Source organism: Bubalus bubalis, chromosome 20 (assembly GCF_019923935.1).
Source record: "Bubalus bubalis isolate 160015118507 breed Murrah chromosome 20, NDDB_SH_1, whole genome shotgun sequence".
Lineage (NCBI taxonomy): Eukaryota > Metazoa > Chordata > Mammalia > Artiodactyla > Bovidae > Bubalus > Bubalus bubalis.
The window spans coordinates 21,207,405-21,225,374 of NC_059176.1; the positions used below are offsets into that span (position 1 = coordinate 21,207,405).

At 36.1% G+C, this 17,970-nt stretch overlaps 1 protein-coding gene and 1 pseudogene across 18 annotated transcripts in view; one reads left to right on the forward strand and one right to left on the reverse strand.

Annotated features, from left to right (window-relative positions):
- MIA2 (MIA SH3 domain ER export factor 2) overlaps positions 1-17,970 on the reverse strand; it is a 91,676-nt gene that overhangs the window by 45,037 nt on the left and 28,669 nt on the right. For 9 of the 18 annotated variants that reach the window (XM_025271162.3, XM_006053777.4, XM_025271161.3 and 6 more), the window contains 5 exons: positions 13,487-13,615; positions 7,507-7,528; positions 7,330-7,418; positions 1,980-2,051; positions 474-500 (listed from right to left, as the gene is read on the reverse strand). In XM_025271162.3, the coding sequence (XP_025126947.3) occupies positions 474-500; positions 1,980-2,051; positions 7,330-7,418; positions 7,507-7,528; positions 13,487-13,615 (339 nt within the window). Of the gene's footprint in view, positions 1-473; positions 501-523; positions 1,450-1,979; positions 2,052-7,329; positions 7,419-7,506; positions 7,529-13,486; positions 13,616-17,970 lie in introns of those variants that run through there. The other 9 variants (XM_006053776.4, XM_006053774.4, XM_006053773.4 and 6 more) reach the window with 2 other exon arrangements.
- On the forward strand, positions 8,401-9,636 carry LOC102408169 (annotated as a pseudogene).

Genomic DNA, 17,970 nt, shown 5'->3' on the forward strand with positions numbered 1-17,970 from the left:
CACACTATAAGTTAAATAAGTCTAGTTTATATATTTGTTCATTTTTATAACACTGAAATCACAGAAATATTAGCAGGTGTTAGCAAACTTTTTCTAGAAAGAGATAGTAAATATTTTAGGCTTGAAAGCCATGCAGTTTCTGTTCCAGCTAAAGTCACATACATATGTAGTGAGAAAGCAGAGACAACACATAAATGAATGAGCATGGCTATGTTTCAATAAGATTTTATTTACAACAACCGGTGGAGAGCTCAGAGCCTAGTTTGCCAACTTCTGCTCTAAAACATTATAAAAGAAGCATGAGAAAAAGTCCAATTTCATATAATTCAATACATAAAATAAAAAATAAACTCAAAAGACAATCAAGATAATATTCTACACTGAATTAAGACATATTTTCTGTGGCCTTCTTAATTTAAAATGATTAGTTACTGGATTATCCAATTGAAATTTAAATACTGTAATAAACATACCTCTGATATTTGTGATCCTTCAACAAACTTGTTAAAAGAAAAATAAACCAAAAGAATCAAAGAACTTAATGCAGGCCAAAATAAATGTAAAACAAGTACATATTATATCATACTGGTTAAAAAGCATATTTATATATATAGTAAAAATATATATATGCATATATTTCCCCAAATTTGACTACCTGATTATATGAGTTCTCTTACTTGAATCAAAATTACCCTGATATTTGGATTTTATCTACAGATTCAAAGAGCAATTTTTGTAACTATACCACATTATAGTTTATATTCAACTATGTTTACCAATCTTGAAAATAAACACTGTATGTTTCAAAAAACTACCAAAATTAGAGAAAAACTTCCAAAATATTCATTTTAAAGTAAAAACTCAATGCCTAAGAATAAATTGATATGCTTTATTTTATCCACAATGTTGCAAAGCTTAAGTAAATATATTTGCTCTTCAGTTTTTGTTCTTTTGTCAGCATGTTAAATTCCTTGTGAAATTCTATTTTATTCAATCTAATAAATTACAAATAAAATAAATAAATAAAATATAATAATTTCAACAAGTTCTTGAGAATATTAATAGGTAACATAAAGAAAAAAGGTTAAGAATTCAATTTTATTTGGAATAAAATTTATGACTTCCTTTGGACTCTACTAGGAAATTCTGATTCATATGCTTTGATGATTTATAGACATCAGTGATGGAGAACGCCAAGTTAAACTGAACACGTATACCAAAGGTACAAAGTCCATCATTTTCTATTTTAATATTAGTATGCTTTTTACAACACTTCCATCTCTAAACAGTAGCATGACACTCCTATTACAAACCCTTATCTGTCATACCTTAGCTAAACGACAGATTATCACAGTTTCCTTCCTTATTATTAGCCAAATCAAACCTGGATCAGGAGACCCAACTCTGTATTTCTTCCAAACTGCACATTCAGTGGCATCATGTTGGTACCTTGAAATTGGTCATGGTAGGAGTATTTACACAACAGAACTCAGCAGGTGTTAAAATAAAGGCTCCTACTTTTCAGATACCAGCACATCACTATGTGTAACATTCTAGTCAGCTCCTAACCCTTTGATGGGGTAAAGGCAAGAACTGCCTCAACTTACATAATTACTATTTCAAACTATTCCTAAATTTATGAAAGTGAACTCTGTTTTTCCTTCCTGGAGCAAACTGAGCCAAAAAAAGAATGATTATCTTAATACACTTCCCAGAAATGAAGAATTAAGAGCATCTATATAAATCTAGATGACAGTGAACCGAATATGCTTCACTCAAAACAAATCATCAACAAAGGCTCAAAATTTTAAAATACCTTATGCTACTTACTAACATTCTATTTCCTATATTTAACCTAAATTTCTTTAAGTTTTAATATCCAAGAAGTGTGAGTTTTGAGAAGATACATGACTTTTAAAGTTTATGTCATTTAGTAAAAACCTTTCCTTTAACTTTTATAAGTATCTATTTGTTCTTACCTCCAAACTTTGTGCTTCTGTTGACTCCTTCTCATAGCTGGCATCCTTTAAAGATGACTCTAAGCTTTCATACTGAAAGAAAGCAACACTGTAAGTAAAAGTACTATAAATTTTATTCCAAACTATACCTGCCCTCTGACCCACCAATTCCATGAAAAGCAACAGTAAAACCACACTGCAGAAAGACAGCATCATCCACAGCTTCAAATTTACCACGATAATTTTTATTATACTATTATTGATACTCAACATGGAAAAATCTGGCATTCAAGAAAACAAGATCTGAGTGAGAATGAAGAGAAAAAATGAACAAGAGAAAAAGACAATCTTAGAGGGTTCAAGTAACAGAGTTCTCCTTCAGACAAGAAAATAAGTAAGCTTAATATATAAGAGGAACTAAAAGACAATCACTGAGCCAAAGAAAAAGAACTACAAAAAGAGCCACACAACCTTTAGAACAAAAAAAGGCAACAGATGAAATTAAGAAGGTTTAAAAGGTGATTGGGCATAGGTGACAGAGAAAGCAATGGCACCCCACTCCAGTACTCTTGCCTGGAAAATCCCATGGACGGAGAAGCCTGGTAGGCTGCAGTCCATGGGGTCGCTAAGAGTCAGACACAACTGAGCGACTCCACTTTCACTTGTCACTTTCATGCATTGGAGAAGGAAATGGCAACCCACTCCAGTGTTCTTGCCTGGAGAATCCCAGGGACGGGGGAGCCTGGTGGGCTGCCGTCTATGGGATCGCACAGAGTTGGACACAACTGAAGCGACTTAGCAGCAGCAGCAGCAGCAGGTATAGGTGAAGACAATCAGTAAGATGGAAGCTAGATCAGAAGAAAATATCCAGACTAAAGTGTGAACAAAAAGATAAGAAATCCAGAAAAGAACATAAGAGATATGTGGGATATAGTAAAAAGCTAAAATACAAGTATCTGGAATCCCAGCAAGAGAAGAAAAAAGAGCAAAAACAGTATTTGAAAAAGCTAAGTTTCTTATTTGTTTTAATGTCTTAAAACAAATAAGGCATTAAGCCACAGATTCTGGAACATCATGAAGGCCAGGGATGAATAACAGAAGACACCACATCCATACAGCTAGTAACACTGCTGAAAATCAAAGATAAACAGAAAATCATAAAAATAGGCACATAGTTTCTTATAAAGTTATACACTTCCTGCCATATGACCCACCAATTCTAAAATACTTACAGAAGAGAAATAAAAACATATACCCACACACAAAAAAAGGTAAAATGATCATAGCAACTTTTTTCGTAATAGCCAAAAGATGGAAATAACCACATTCAGAGGTAAACGGATAAAAGAAAATGTGGTATGTTGATATAATGAAAATTTACTTTCAAGTTAAAAAAAAAAAAACAAAAAACTACTATATGCAACATAGTGAATCTCAAAAATACAATGCTACCTGAAAAAAGCCAGACACAAAAAAGTATGATTTCATTTACAGAAACTCTAAATAGACAAAAACTAATTTATGGAGATAGAAATACAAACAGTGGTTGCTGGCAGGGGTATGGGACTGAATGAAAATGAGGACAAGGGAAATACAAAGGTGATAGAAATGTTTTATGTATTAATGAGGAAGGTAGATTCCTGGGTGAATACACCTGTGAAAATAAAAAGAACTGTATTTAAGAATGTCCATTTAACTATTGAAAACTATACTTCAAGTTTTTAAATTGAAAGAGAAAAATAATTCAAAAAAAGACATTACACCAAATTTCAATAAAACTTATAGCTGACTTCGACCCACAAACAACATGCCAAGGAAAAAAAAGTAAAATGAGGTGTCCCCAAAGTGCTTAAAGAAAATAACTGCCAACTCAAACTTCTATAAAGAACATTATACAAAACAGAGAAATAAAGACATGGTCAAACAAAAACTAAGAGTTATCGACAGTATATAACAGAAAAAAAAGAACAGGAGGTCCTTCTATTCTTTAAGAGGAAGAAAAATCACCTCAGATGGAAGATGGAAAGGAAGGGAAGAATGAAAAGTAATGGAAAGAATAAATGTGTGGATAAATCCAAATGAATCTTGACTATCTCAAAGAATAATAAAATTATTTGGGGGTTTATATAAATATAAAGGCAAAATATAATGCAAAAGGCAAAATATAATAGATAAAAGGGGGCGAGTGGAATTAAAGCATTCTAAGATCTTTGCACTATTCATTAAGCAGTATTATAATAGCACAAATTTATATTAGAACTCAATAATTTAAAAATATACACTACAATCTCAAAGGTAACCATTAAAAAAATAAAATCCATAACTAACAAACCCACTGATGTAGAAAATATTGAATTAGTTAAAAACTGTTTCAATCCAAAAATAAAAAAATAGAAGAGAAAAAGGCATGTGGGACAGATGGGTCAAATAGGAAAATAGTTAAGATGGTAGATTTGACCCCTAATAAATTAGAAATTATATTAAATGCAAATGAACTAAATAGTCTAATTAAATAAAACGATTTTTTAGACTGATTAAAAAAAGAAAAACCTATCAGTATGATGTTCAAATCACTAGCTATGAGGGAAATGTACATTAAAACCTCACTGAACAACACTATAAATCAACCATGCTTTAATAAAATTTAAAAAAACAAACACCTCACTGAGACAACACTTCACATCTGTTAGGATGGCTGTAATCAAAAAGACATAATAACATGTGTTGGGAAAGATATGGAGAAAATGGGACACTCAACAAGCTGCTGGTGGAAATATAAACTAGCACGGCCGCTGTGAAACACAATATGGCAGTTCTTCAAAAAGTTAAATATAGATCCAACAATTCTACTCCTAGGTATACACCCAAAATAATTCAAAACGCATATTCACACAAAAATGTGTACAAGAATGTCCGTAGCAGCATCATTTATAACAGCCAAAAAGTACAATTACCCAAATGACCATCAATTGAAAAATGAATATGTCAATTGTGGTAAGGAATATTATTTGGCAAAAAAAGATATATATAGTATTGATATTTGCCACAACATGGATGAGTCTTGAAAACATTATGCTAGGTTTAAAAAGCTAGTCACAACGAAGCACATGTTATATATATCATTCCATTTATGTGAAATGGAACCCAGAGTGGGCAAGTTTATAGAAATATAAAGTGGGTAAGTTGTCTAGGGCTTGGGAATAGGGGAGATTGGGTGAAGGGTGATAGCTAAGAGGTGCAGGGCTCCTTTAGGGTGTACAAAGTATGTTCAAAAACATTTTGTTTTTGTATTTTGTTTTGTTTAGTAAATAAACTAAAAGTATACTAAATATACTAAAGTATACTAAAATATACTAATTATATAAATATTCATTTGTATAATTTAAATGGGTGAACAGTATAGTATGTGAATTATATCCCAACAGAGCTGTTTAAAAAACTACTATAATAGTTTCAAAACCCTCAGATACCAGGGAATAAATCTAAGAAAAGCTGTGCAAGACCTCAACACAAAAATGTATAAACAACACTAAGAATTTTAAAAAGACATAATTAGAGGGATATACCATGGTCCATCGACAAATACTCAACATTGTAAAAATGTAAATTCTTTTCAAATTAATCTATCTAATCAATGTAATCCCAAATTCCTAGCAGGCTATGTGCATGTGTGCACGTGTAAACTGATGAAGTGATTGAAAATTTATATGAAAAGACACAATCTCGAAAAACAAGTCTGGCGATTTACACTGTCAGATACCAAGGCGAACTAGGTAGCTTTTAAAAAGCATGGTATTGGTGCAAAGATATATACATATATGCTGCTGCTGCTGCTAAGTTGCTTCAGTCGTGTCCCACTCTGTGCGACCCCAGAGATGGCAGCCCACCAGGCTCCCCCGTCCCTGGGATTCTCCAGGCAAGAACACTGGAGTGGGTTGCCATTTCCTTCCCCAGTGCATGAAAGTGAAAAGTGAAAGTGAAGTCGCTCAGTCGTGTCTGACTCCTAGCGACCCCATGGACTGCAGCCTACCAGGCTCCTCCGTCCATGGGATTTTCCAGGCAAGAGGACTGGAGTGGAGTGCCACTGCCTTCTCCAATATACATATGTATGTGTGTGTATATATATAAAATAGACCAACAGAACAGAAAATATTATAAAAACAGACTCAGATATACACAGTCACAAGATTTAAGACAACAACACTATAGAACAAAGGGGAAAGATGGCCTTTTAATAGATGGTACTGGTAAATTCAGCAGCCATATGAAAAACATGAAATACTAACCTCCAAATCATACATCACAGACTCAATTTTAGATGGATTAGAGACTGATTAACTTGGGGCTGAACTGAGTTTCCCCTCAATATGTGTTTGTTGAAGCCCCAATACCTCAAAATGTGACTGTATTTGGAGACAGGCCTTTCAAAGGGCATTAAGTTAAAATGAGCCCATTGGATTAAGATAGGCTCTAATCCAATCTGACTGGTACCCTTACAAGAGAAGGAAATCTGGACACAGAGAGACATCAGAAACACGCACCTGCACAGAGAAAAGACAATTTAAGAACAGACTAAGAGGCTGGCCGGCTATGTCAAAATGACAGGCCTCGGCACAAACCAAACCAGTCCTCACCTTGATCCTGGACTTCTAACCTTCAAAACTGTGAAAAATTTAATTTCTATGTAAGTCATCCAGTCTGTGGTATTGTGTTGTAACAGTCCTATCAAACTAATAAAAAGACTAAATAAGAAAAGTAAAAAAAATAAAGTTTCTAAAAGATAACACAGATGAATATCTTCATATTCTTGAGTAGAACAAAAAAAAAAATTTAAGTAGGAAACAAACAGCAGTCATCATAAAGAAAAGATTGACAAATTAGACTGTTACAAATAAGAACTTCTGCTTACCAAGACACCACTTGAAATATAAAGGCAAACCACAGAGTAGAAGATATTTGTAATACAGGCATCTGACAAAGGACTTGTATCCAAAATACAGGAAAAATATATATATCAAAAGGAAAAAGATAACCAAAGATTTTCAAAAGATCAAAGATAATTTTTAAAATGTGAAAAAAAAAATCAACTAGGCAACACGAAACAAAAAGGATATATCCAAATGACCAATAAAACATCAAAGGGTGCTCAACCTCATTGGTCAGGGAAACAAAACCGGAAATCACAATGGGACATCACTATGCACCGACCACAATGGTTACAATTTAGACTGGTAATATGAAAGCAACTGAACTCTCATACTTTGCAAACAAAGCATTAATAATCTTAAACTTACACAGACATACCTGCACTGAAAAGTAAGGATCCTAGAGGATCCTAACATGAATGCCCACATTTTCAAAAATGTCTTACCTCCTTTTGAACAATGCTAAATTTTTCAAGCAGTTTACATTTTTCTTCAATCAGTGTAGAAAGTTCTACAGCAAGCTTTTTCTCTCTCCCTAAAAAAGAGTTAATGTTACCATGTTTTTAATCTTATTTAATTACAAACAACAATGATGTGAACTAAAATAGAAAAAAAGAGCTTACCCACATAAAGCCGGCTTCTAACCTGAAACAAATTTTTAACAAAAATTACATTAAAACAAACATATATTCAGGCAAATATAACTTATTTAACTGCTACTGACAACTTAAAGTGTTTCTATTACCTTTAGTATAAACGTAAGCTAACCAAAAAGTGTTGTATTTCCATTGAGAATATAATACTACATATTAAAGTCCCCCCATTGAAGATTCACATTATTTATTAGCATAATCAAGGCTCTGAAATAACTCTACCTTAAAAATACCTGTTTCATTTCATTTAGCCCACTGCTCCTCAAACATATTTGACCCCAAAACAAACTACTTAAAGAAGCCCCTATCATCTCCCCTAGTACTAATATCTAAAATAACACAATTTGAAAAATGTTACCATGGGGCCATGGATCTGCTGACTATAAAGTAAAAAACCTTTTTTCTTCTTTAACCTCTCTTTCAAACAATGAAGGGAAATTTTGAATTTATAAAGGGGTCAGGCTTAGGACTAAAAAATAATGGGGACATGCCTGCTCCCCCTTCACTCCCCAAATGGGCCACAAGGGCCAGAATAAACAAGTGCTGCTGCTGCTGCTAAGTCGCTTCAGTCGTGTCCAACTCTGTGCAACCCCATACACGGCAGCCCACCAGGCTCCCCCGCCCTGGGATTCTCCAGGCAAGAATACTGGAGTGGGTTGCCATTTCAGTACTGAGAAAAAAAAGCAATTGGGACTTAGATAATCTACACAAGATATACAGGAATAAAATTAAATGAAACAAGATTTAAAAGTCAAGGTACAGTATAATTAGTTAGATGAGGAATAACTAGTGAACTGAAACAGATTCAGAAACTATCTCGAAAAGTAACAGGAGGAGGAGGCAGCAGCAACGAATCTCTTATAAATGGTGCCGAAGCAGGACCCGAAGCCTAAATTCCAGGAGGTGAGAGAGTGCTGTGCTTTCATGGGCCTCTTCTTTATGAAGCAAAAGGCGTAAAAGTTGCCATAAAGGATAAACAAGTAAAATATACATTACAGTGGTTGGAATAAAAATTGGGGTGAATGGATTCCAGAAAGCAGAGTATTCAAGTACGTGGATACCAATCTGCAGAAACAACGAGAACTTCAAAAAAGCCAATCAGAAGCAGCAGGCAGAGGGGAAGATGAGAGGGGCTGCCCCTGGAAAGAAGACTGCTGGGCTGCAGCAGAAAAACGCTGAAGTGAAAACAAAAAAGAACAAACAGAAGACACCTGGAAATGGAGATGGTGGCAGCATCGGTGAGACACCTCAGCCTCCCTGCAAGAAAAGGACTCGAGTAGATCCTACTGTTGAAAACCAGGAAACATTCATGAGCAGAGCTGAAGTTAAAGATTCCTGAAGAACTGAAACCATGGCTTGTTGATGACTGGGACTTAATTACCCAGCAAAAACAGCTCTTTTATCTTCCTGCCAAGAAGAATGTGGATTCCATTCTAGAGGATTATGCAAATCACAAGAAATCTCGAGGAAACACAGATCAGATAAGGAGTATGCAGTCAATGAGGTTGTGGCTGGGAAAAATGAGTACTTCAGTGTGATGCTGGGCACTCAACTGCTCTACAAATTTGAGAGGCCACAGTACGCTGAGAGGAGAAGGCAATGGCAACCCACTCCAGTACTCTTGCCTGGAGAATCCCATGGAAGGAGGAGCCTGGTAGGCTGCAGTCCATGGGGTCGCTAGGAGTCAGATATGACTGAGCGACTTCACTTTCACTTTTCACTTTCATGCAATGGAGAAGGAAATGGCAACCCACTCCAGTGTTCTTGCCTGGAGAATCCCAGGGACGGGGGAGCCTGGTGGGCTGCCGTCTCTGGAGTCGCACAGAGTGGGACACAACTGAAGCAACTTAGCAGCAGCAGCAGCACGCTGAGATCCTTGCGGACCACTCTGAAGCACCCAGGTGTACAGAGGGCCACATCTCCTGAGACTGTAAGAATTGGAGCAATGTTGGCCTATACACCTCTGGATGAGAAGAGCCTTGCTTTATTACTGAATTATCTTCACAATTTCCTAAAATACCTGGCAAAGAACTCTGCAATTTTGTTCAGTGCCAGCGATTATGAAGTGGCTCCCCCGAGTACCATCGGAAAGCCGTGTGAGGCACATGCACCCACCCACATTTGATCTCTATAAACACCTTTTTGTTTCTTAGTCCTTCTCTTGTACAAACAATGTACTTTGAAAATGTTCGTGTATAACAAAATTGATGTTTTCTGTTTGATTTTAAACAGAGAAAATAAAAGGAGTTACAGCTCCTTTTTTCTTTCCTTTTTTTCATTTCAAAGTTGCTGCCAGTATATTCAGTGATGGACAACAGAGAGACATACTGTAGAGTGTTTTATTGCTTAGTTGACAAAGCTGTTTTTGAACACTGGTGGTTTCTATTCCTTTGACACTACGCACTTTTATAATATGTGTTAATGCTATATGACACAATGCTCTGATTCCTAGTGCCAAAGGCTCAATTCAGTGTATATAACTGAAAACATTTATCCATTTGTGCTCCCCTTTTTTTATGGTGCTTAAAGAGCCCATCCTTTGTGAGTAATCCATCCATATTGTTCTTTAGGCATTTTATCTTTGCCCAATTGCTGAAGAACAGTGGCTTGTTTCATGGTTTTTGTATTTGTGTCTAATGTACGTTTTAACATGAGAGACTCAATGCATTGTGTAGCTACAGTTTTCTGGAAAAGTTAATCTTTTAGAAATTGTTTTTCAGATCTTCAATAAATTTTTTCTTTAAATTTCAAAAAAAAAGCAACAGTAAACCATTTTTAAAAAAGGAGAAAAAATCGTTAAAGAGATAGGGAAGTGAGAAGAGCCAACATCTTAAACAGCAATAGTCCCAAAGAGAAAAAAAAAACATGTAAAATGCAGAAAAAACTTCTCAGAATTAAAAAATATAAAAGATTTCATATTTAAATATTTAAGATAATTCGAAGAAGAAATAAGAAAACAGTCAAGCCTAAACAAATTGTATTGAAATAAGGATATCAAAAGCCTCTACAGAGAACAGATCACTTACAAATGAATAAGAATCACACTGACAAGAGACCTTTCAATAAGTAACATTAGATATAAAAAGACAAGGAAGTAAAGGATTTTAAAGTATTAACAGGATGAAACTTTAGACCCAGAATGCTTAAATCAAACAAACTGCTGTTCCAACATAAGGACTTAATTCAAACATTCTCAAGCATATAAAAGTTCTGCCATACAAAGACCAATACTAAACACAATATAGAAAGAAGTATCCAAATATGAGAAGAATTAAATCCAGGAGACCCTACAAGAGGTATGTCAATTATTGATGATCAAATATCTTGGTAATATTTATTGTTGTCTTCAGGGATGGAGAAGGGGTGGAGAAGAAAGTGAAAAAGAAAAGAGAAATATTTTTAGAACTAAAATTCTAGATTATACCAACATGAAAGTAGTTTGGAAAGTGAAAGAGACCAAGGGATGTGAGAGTATGCTAAATAAGGTTCTTGTCTTCTCACTAGGAAAATTTACTTCATGAATGCAGAAAGAACTGAAAAGAAATATATCAAAAGTGGAATTAATAAAGTATGCTAGGAGAGTGGTCCAAATACATCAGTAATCAATAATCATAACATGTAGATACAGTAAACTCAGTGAAAACACAGATTTTCAGATTAAATATTTAAAAAAATTCACACAGAACTGAATCACTTTGCTGTATGCCTGAAACTAACACAACATAGTAAATCAACTATACTCCAATAAAATAGAGAAATTTGTAGAGTTACATACATTAAGAAAAAGGCCACAGAAAGACTGGAAAATATAAGCATGGAAAAAGACACAATAAACATTACCAAAAAGAAAATTGGTCTAGCTGTATTAACATCAGATAAGAAACTTTAAGACAGAAGCATCAGTAGAGTTATAGAGGGTCACTAAATATTGACTAAACAGTTAACCCACCAAGAAGAGATATAGCAATTCTAAACATATATCCACCTAACATAATATTCTCAAAATATGTAAAGAAAGAATTGAAAAAACTATAGAAAGTAACTGATAAATCCATCATGACAGTGGAATTCAGCCAACTTCTCTCTATTTTTGATAGATGAAGGAAACAACAACAAAAAGAGCAAGAATATGTGATACATGAACACTACAAATTAGCAAGTTAGCAAGACTGACCTAATAATGGATGGATATGGAATGATACACATGTTTTGTTTTCAATAATACTCAGTGGAATAGGAAAAAGAGCACAGAAAAGGTCTATGTCCGCGTGGCACTCTCATACGTAGCATGGCAGACAAATGGGAAAAGGAAAGACTATTCAATAAACAAAGCTGGGAAAAAGGTTACTTGCGGGGTAGGGTGAGGAGGATGGGGAATTACAGACTCACTACCCTACACCAACCAGAAAATTAACTCAAAATGGATCAAGCACTTCTGTGCTAAATGGAAACTGTTTTCATTAAGAATTTCTACTCATCAGAAAACATCTTAAGAACAATGAAAAGATGTTTCATATTGGGACATCTGTAATAGACATAATCAACAAGGATATCATCAAGAATACATAAGTAGGGATTGGGAAGAAGGCTCAAGAGGAAGGAGATATATGTATACTTATAGCTGATTCACTCTGCTATACAGCAGAAACCAACACAGCAGTGTAAAGCAATCAAACCCCAATTAAAAAAAAATTTTTAAAGAATACTTAAGAAATTCCTACAAATAAAAAGGAAAAGAACAAACTACTCAAAAGAAAAAGGGGCATAAGACATAAACAAAATATTTCCCTGAAGAACAAATACATATGGCCAGTAAATAAAGTTTCCAATCTCCTTAGTGATCAAAGAATACATCAGAACCATGGTAAGATACCATTCAAATAGCAAAAATAAAGGATTTCAACAATAATAACTGTTGGAGAGGACAGAGATCAAATGGATCCCTGGGACCTCTTATATATTGCTGTTGGGAGTATAAACTGGTACAGACATCTGGAAAAGAATTTAGCATCACCTTTTAAAAGTAGAACCTCCAGCATGCTAAACCAAGTAAATCTCAGACCCAGTATATTCCCAAGAGAAACTTACAAATACACAAAAGGAGACAAGTATAAGAATTTACACAGCAGCATGATCTGTAATAGAAAAAAGCTGGAAACAACTCAAAGGCCCAAGATCATAAAAAATATAAATTAACTGTAGTATTTTCTCTTGATGTAATATTAAAACAATCAAAATGAGCCAAAAATATGGATGAATCTTAGCAATATAGGATGGAGTAAAAAAGTTCTAAAACATGATATTTGGCATGAAACTAAGCAAAATTACTATACTTCTGAAAGATATATGTATTTAATACATATGACCAAAAATAAATTTTTTTTGAGGCATTGGAATATCAACACAGGATCTTAAACAGGATTACCTCTACTTCAGGGAGGCAGGGGGATGAAATGAGGAGGATCATCTAAATATAAGTGACGGTCAACATCTTTGATTCCAGGTGGGTGGTATATTCACAGATGTTTAAGACTATTAAAAATGAACACCACCCCAAATAATAAATAAGAAATAAAGGCAGGGTTTTAGTATTAGTATGGAATACTCGTGTAAAGGAATTTTTTAAAATTTCAGCACTTTAAAAAATTCCTACAGGGATTTCCCAAGCAGTCCATTGGTTAAGACTCCACGCTTCCACTGCAGGGGGGCATAGGTTCTATCCCTGGCCAGGGAACTAAGATCCTGCATGCTGCATGGTGTGGCCGAAAAATGAAAGAAAAAAAAAATTCCTTAAAATCTATATTCAGTTTCTAGTAGCAACACATTAACATGAGTAGCCCACAAAATGATAACCTGTTTCCTTAAAACAAAAGATACGTTTCTCATATTACTTATTCAACATGAAGACTGAATGAACATTCTCTTAGTATACCTAGCATTGGTTACTTACCGACCGAAAACTTCTCCACAAAAACAAGAGAACAGCAAAAAATCCAACAATAGTTCCACATATCACCAATTCCCATGGAAAACCATAGAAATTGGATTGTCTCATATCTTCAGGCAATGCTGCCACAGCCTTCAAGACAAAGAAAATGAACTTGTTAAAAAGTTTTGATTACAACACACCAGATCTGCAGCACCTTTATCATGGTGCTCCCAGCCCTACAACTATAATGAAAATGTTTGTTAAGTCACTCAGTCTACAGTATTTTTGTTACAGCAGCCCTGTCAGACTAAGACATAAACCTAAGTACAAGTTTACATATAAACATTACTAAAACCTGTTTCATAAAATGATCTGTTATTAACCACTATCACCAAGAGATGAAGGAAAACAGTAGGGTGAAATGTAATGATTTTTAAACCAGAACTCTACAGAGATGCCTGAAAGTGAGAGTAAGAGGAGAGAAGGCCAAAGAAAGAAGCTGAATCAGATGCTCTTATCCTGATTCAATCAGTTTAGGTTTTTTCCATAGAGTATATTGGCTTCCATATAAGATTTACCTGGGTGGGGGGGAATGGATCTGCTGCCTTATTAAAGTTTAAATACTACTGATGAAACCATGGCTTTAGAATCTGAATCCCTCTACCATACCTCTATGGCTCCCTTCTCTTATCTGTAATGGGAATAATGCTGTTTAAACATGGAGGACAGGTGCTCAATAGAGGTAACTCTTCCTACTATTTGTCTTCCAAAGACCACGATACTGTAATAATGGCCTTTCCACATTACTTCTTTCCCTAGCAAGTCTTCAGCACAAAACAGCTGAAGGCTTTTGCAGCTGCTTCTGTATTTTACCTTTCTCTGGGTCAATTCATCTTCACTGTCATCCAATGAGATTATTTTTTCTTCGTTACCAGGCCCCACATATTATTCAATCACATAAAAAGGTAAAAGGGGACTTCCCTACTGGTTGAATGGTGAGGAATCTGTCTGCCAATGCCAGGGTCATGGGTTCAATCTCTGGCCCTGTAAGACGCTACATGCCACGGGGCAACTAACCTCATTGTGCCACAACTACTGAGCCAGAGCACCTAGAGGTCTTGCTCCACAGCAAGGGAAGCCACCACCGTGAGGAACCTGCGCACAGTGGAGAGAAGCCCCTGCTCGCTGCAACTAGGGATAGCCTTGACTAGACGGACCTTTGTTGGCAAAGTAATGCCTCTGCTTTTGAATATGCTATATAGGTTGGTCATCACTTTCCTTCCAAGGAGTAAGCGTCTTTTAATTTCATGGCTGCAGTCACCATCTGCAGTGATTTTGGAGCCCAGAAAAATAAAGTCTGACACTGTTTCCACTGTTTCCCCATCTATTTCCCATGAAGTGGTGGGACCGGATGCCTCAAAACCACAAGGTACCACTTTACATTGTTGTTAGTTGCTAAGTCGTGTCCGACTCTTTTGTGACCCCATGGACTGTAGGACTGTGGCCCGCTAGGCTCCTCTGCCCATGGGACTTCCTGGACAAGAATACTAGAGTGGGTTGCCATTCCCTCCTCCAGGGGATCTTCCCAACCAAGGGATCAAACCCACATCTCCTGCATTGCAGGCATATTCTTTACCACTGAGCCACCAGGGATGCCCACACTCATCATTAGGGTGGTTGTATAGGAAGGAAAAAAACATATTGGAGAGAATGTGTGAAATTCAACTCTCATAAACTGAGGGTAGGAATGCAAAATGGTACATCATCTGTGGAAAACAATTTGGCAGTTCTTCTAAAAGTTAAACATACAGTAAATATGACCCAGTAATTCCACTCCTAGGCATACACTCAAAAGAACTGAAAATATTCATTTAAAAAGCTTGTACATGAATGTCTACAGCAGCATAATTCATAACAGTCAAAAAGCACAAACTCAAATATCGATTAAACTATGAATGAACATTCAAAATGTTATACGTCTAGTGCAACAGGGGTGAATTTTGAAATTGTGATAAGTAAATGAAGCCACATACAATATGATTTACTTTACATGAAATGTCCAGAATAGACAAATTCATAGAGATATAAAGTAGATTAGTGGTGGCCAAGCTATGAAGTAGGGATTGATGATGAAGTAGCGATTGAACAAAGTAGGGAAAAACCACTAGAACATTAGGGTATGACCTAAATCAAATCCCTTACTATTATACAGTGGAAGTGACAAAGAATAAGAAGAGGTAGCAAGAAGAACTATACAAAAAAGATCTTCATGACCCAGATAATCATGATGGTGTGATCACTCACCTAGAGCCAGACATCCTAGAATGCAAAGTCAAGTGAGCCTTAGGAAGCATCACTATGAACAAAGCTAGTGATGGAATTTCAAATCTGATGAGCTATTTCAAATCCTAAAAGATGATGCTGTTAAAGTGCTGCACTTAACGTGCCAGTCAATTTGGAAAACTCAGCAGTGGCCATAGGACTGGAAAAGGTCAGTTTTCATTCCAGTCCCAAAGAAAGGCAAAATCAAAAAATGTTCAAACTACCGCACAATTGCACTCATCTCACACACTAGCAAAGTAATGCTCAAAATTCTCCAAGCCAGGCTTCAACAGTACCTTAACCATGAACTTCCACATGTTCAAGCTGGATTTAGAAAAGGCAGAGGAACCAGAGATCAAATTGCCAACATCCATTCTATCATCGAAAAAGCAACAGAGTTCCAGAAAAAAATCTGTTTCTGCTTCATTGACTACACCAAAGCCTTTGACTGTTTGGATCACAACAAACTGTGGAAAATTCTTAAAGAGATGGGAATACCAGACCACCTTACCTGCCTCCTGAGAAATCTGTATGCAGGTCAAGAAGCAATAGTTAGAACTGGACATGGAACAACAGACTGGTTTCAAATCGGGAAAGGAATATGTTAAGGCTGTATATTGTCACCATGCTTATTTAACTTATATGCAGAGTACATCATGAGAAATGCTGGGCTGGATGAAGCACAGACTGGAATCAAGATTGCCAGGAGAAATACCAATAACCTGAGATATGCAGATGACACCACCCTTATGGCAGAAAGCGAAGAAGAACTAAAGAGCCTCTTGATGAAAGTGAAAGAGAAGAGTGAAAAAGTTGCTTAAAGCTCAACATTTAGAAAATTAAGATCATGGCATCCAGTCTCATCACTTCAAGGCAAATAGATGGGGAAATAATGAAAACAGCGAGAGATTTTATTTTTGGGGGTTCCAAGATCACTGCAGATGGTGATTGCAGCCATGAAATTAAAAGATGCTTGCTCCTTGGAAGAAAAGCTATGACCAACCTAGACAGCATATTAAAAAGCAGAGATACTACCAACAAAGGTCCATCTAGTCAAAGCTATGGTTTTTCCAATAGTCATGTATGGTTGTGAGAGCTGGACTATAAAGAAAGCTGAGCACCAAAGAACTGATGCTTTTGAACTGTGGTGTTGGAGAAGACTCTTGAGAGTCCCTTAGACTGCAAGGAGATCCAACCAGTCCATCCTAAAGGAAATCAGTCTTGAATATTCATTGGAAGGACTGATGCTGAAGCTGAAACTCCAATACTTTGGCCACCTGATATGAAGATTGGACTCATTTGAAAAGACTCTGATGCTGGGAAAGATTGAAGGCAGGAAGAGAAGGGGATGACAGAGGATGACATGGCTGGATGGCATCACCGACTTAATAGACATGAGTTTGAGCAAGTTCCAGGAGTTAGTGATGGAAGGGAAGCCTGGCGTGCTGCAGTCCATGGAGTCGCAGAGTTGGACACAACTGAGTGAAGTGAACTGAACTGAAGGGATGAAGTGAGGCGAGAATTGGGACTGATTAGTAATAAGGACGGGGTTTCTTTTTAGAATGATAAAAGTATTTCAAAATTGTGGTGATGTTTGCACAATGCAGTGAACATACGCCAAAAAAAAAAAATCACTGAATTCAGCATTCAAAATGGGTAAATTTTATGTTATCTGATTATATCTCAATAAATTATTTTTTTATCTAAAAAATTAAAAAGTAGAGCAGTGTTGTGCAATCCTAGGCCCCAGGCTAGTTTTGTGAGAATAGTGTATTTAGCCAAAAAAAAAAATCATCCAGGTGAAGATATTGTTCACAGAGTAGAACAACTTGCACAAAATTTGGCTACCCAAATATTTCCCATTCAGTACCCTCTTCTCTGCTTCCCAGGTGGCTCAGTGGTAAAGAATCCGCCTACCAGTGCAGGAGATGCAGGTTCAGTCCCTGGGTCGGGAAGATCCTCTGGAGAAGGAAATGGCAACCGACTCAGTATTCTTAACCTGGGAAATCCCGTGGACAGAGGAGCCTGGCAGCTTATAGTCTGTGGCCTCACAAAGAGGCAGACACGATTGAGCACGAGCACACCCTCTTCTCTATCCTATGTGACAAGTCTGTCACCTCTCCCTTACACTGTGCTCCTCATTTTGTTGTTCTTACATCTAACCTACATACTTCTATCAGGAA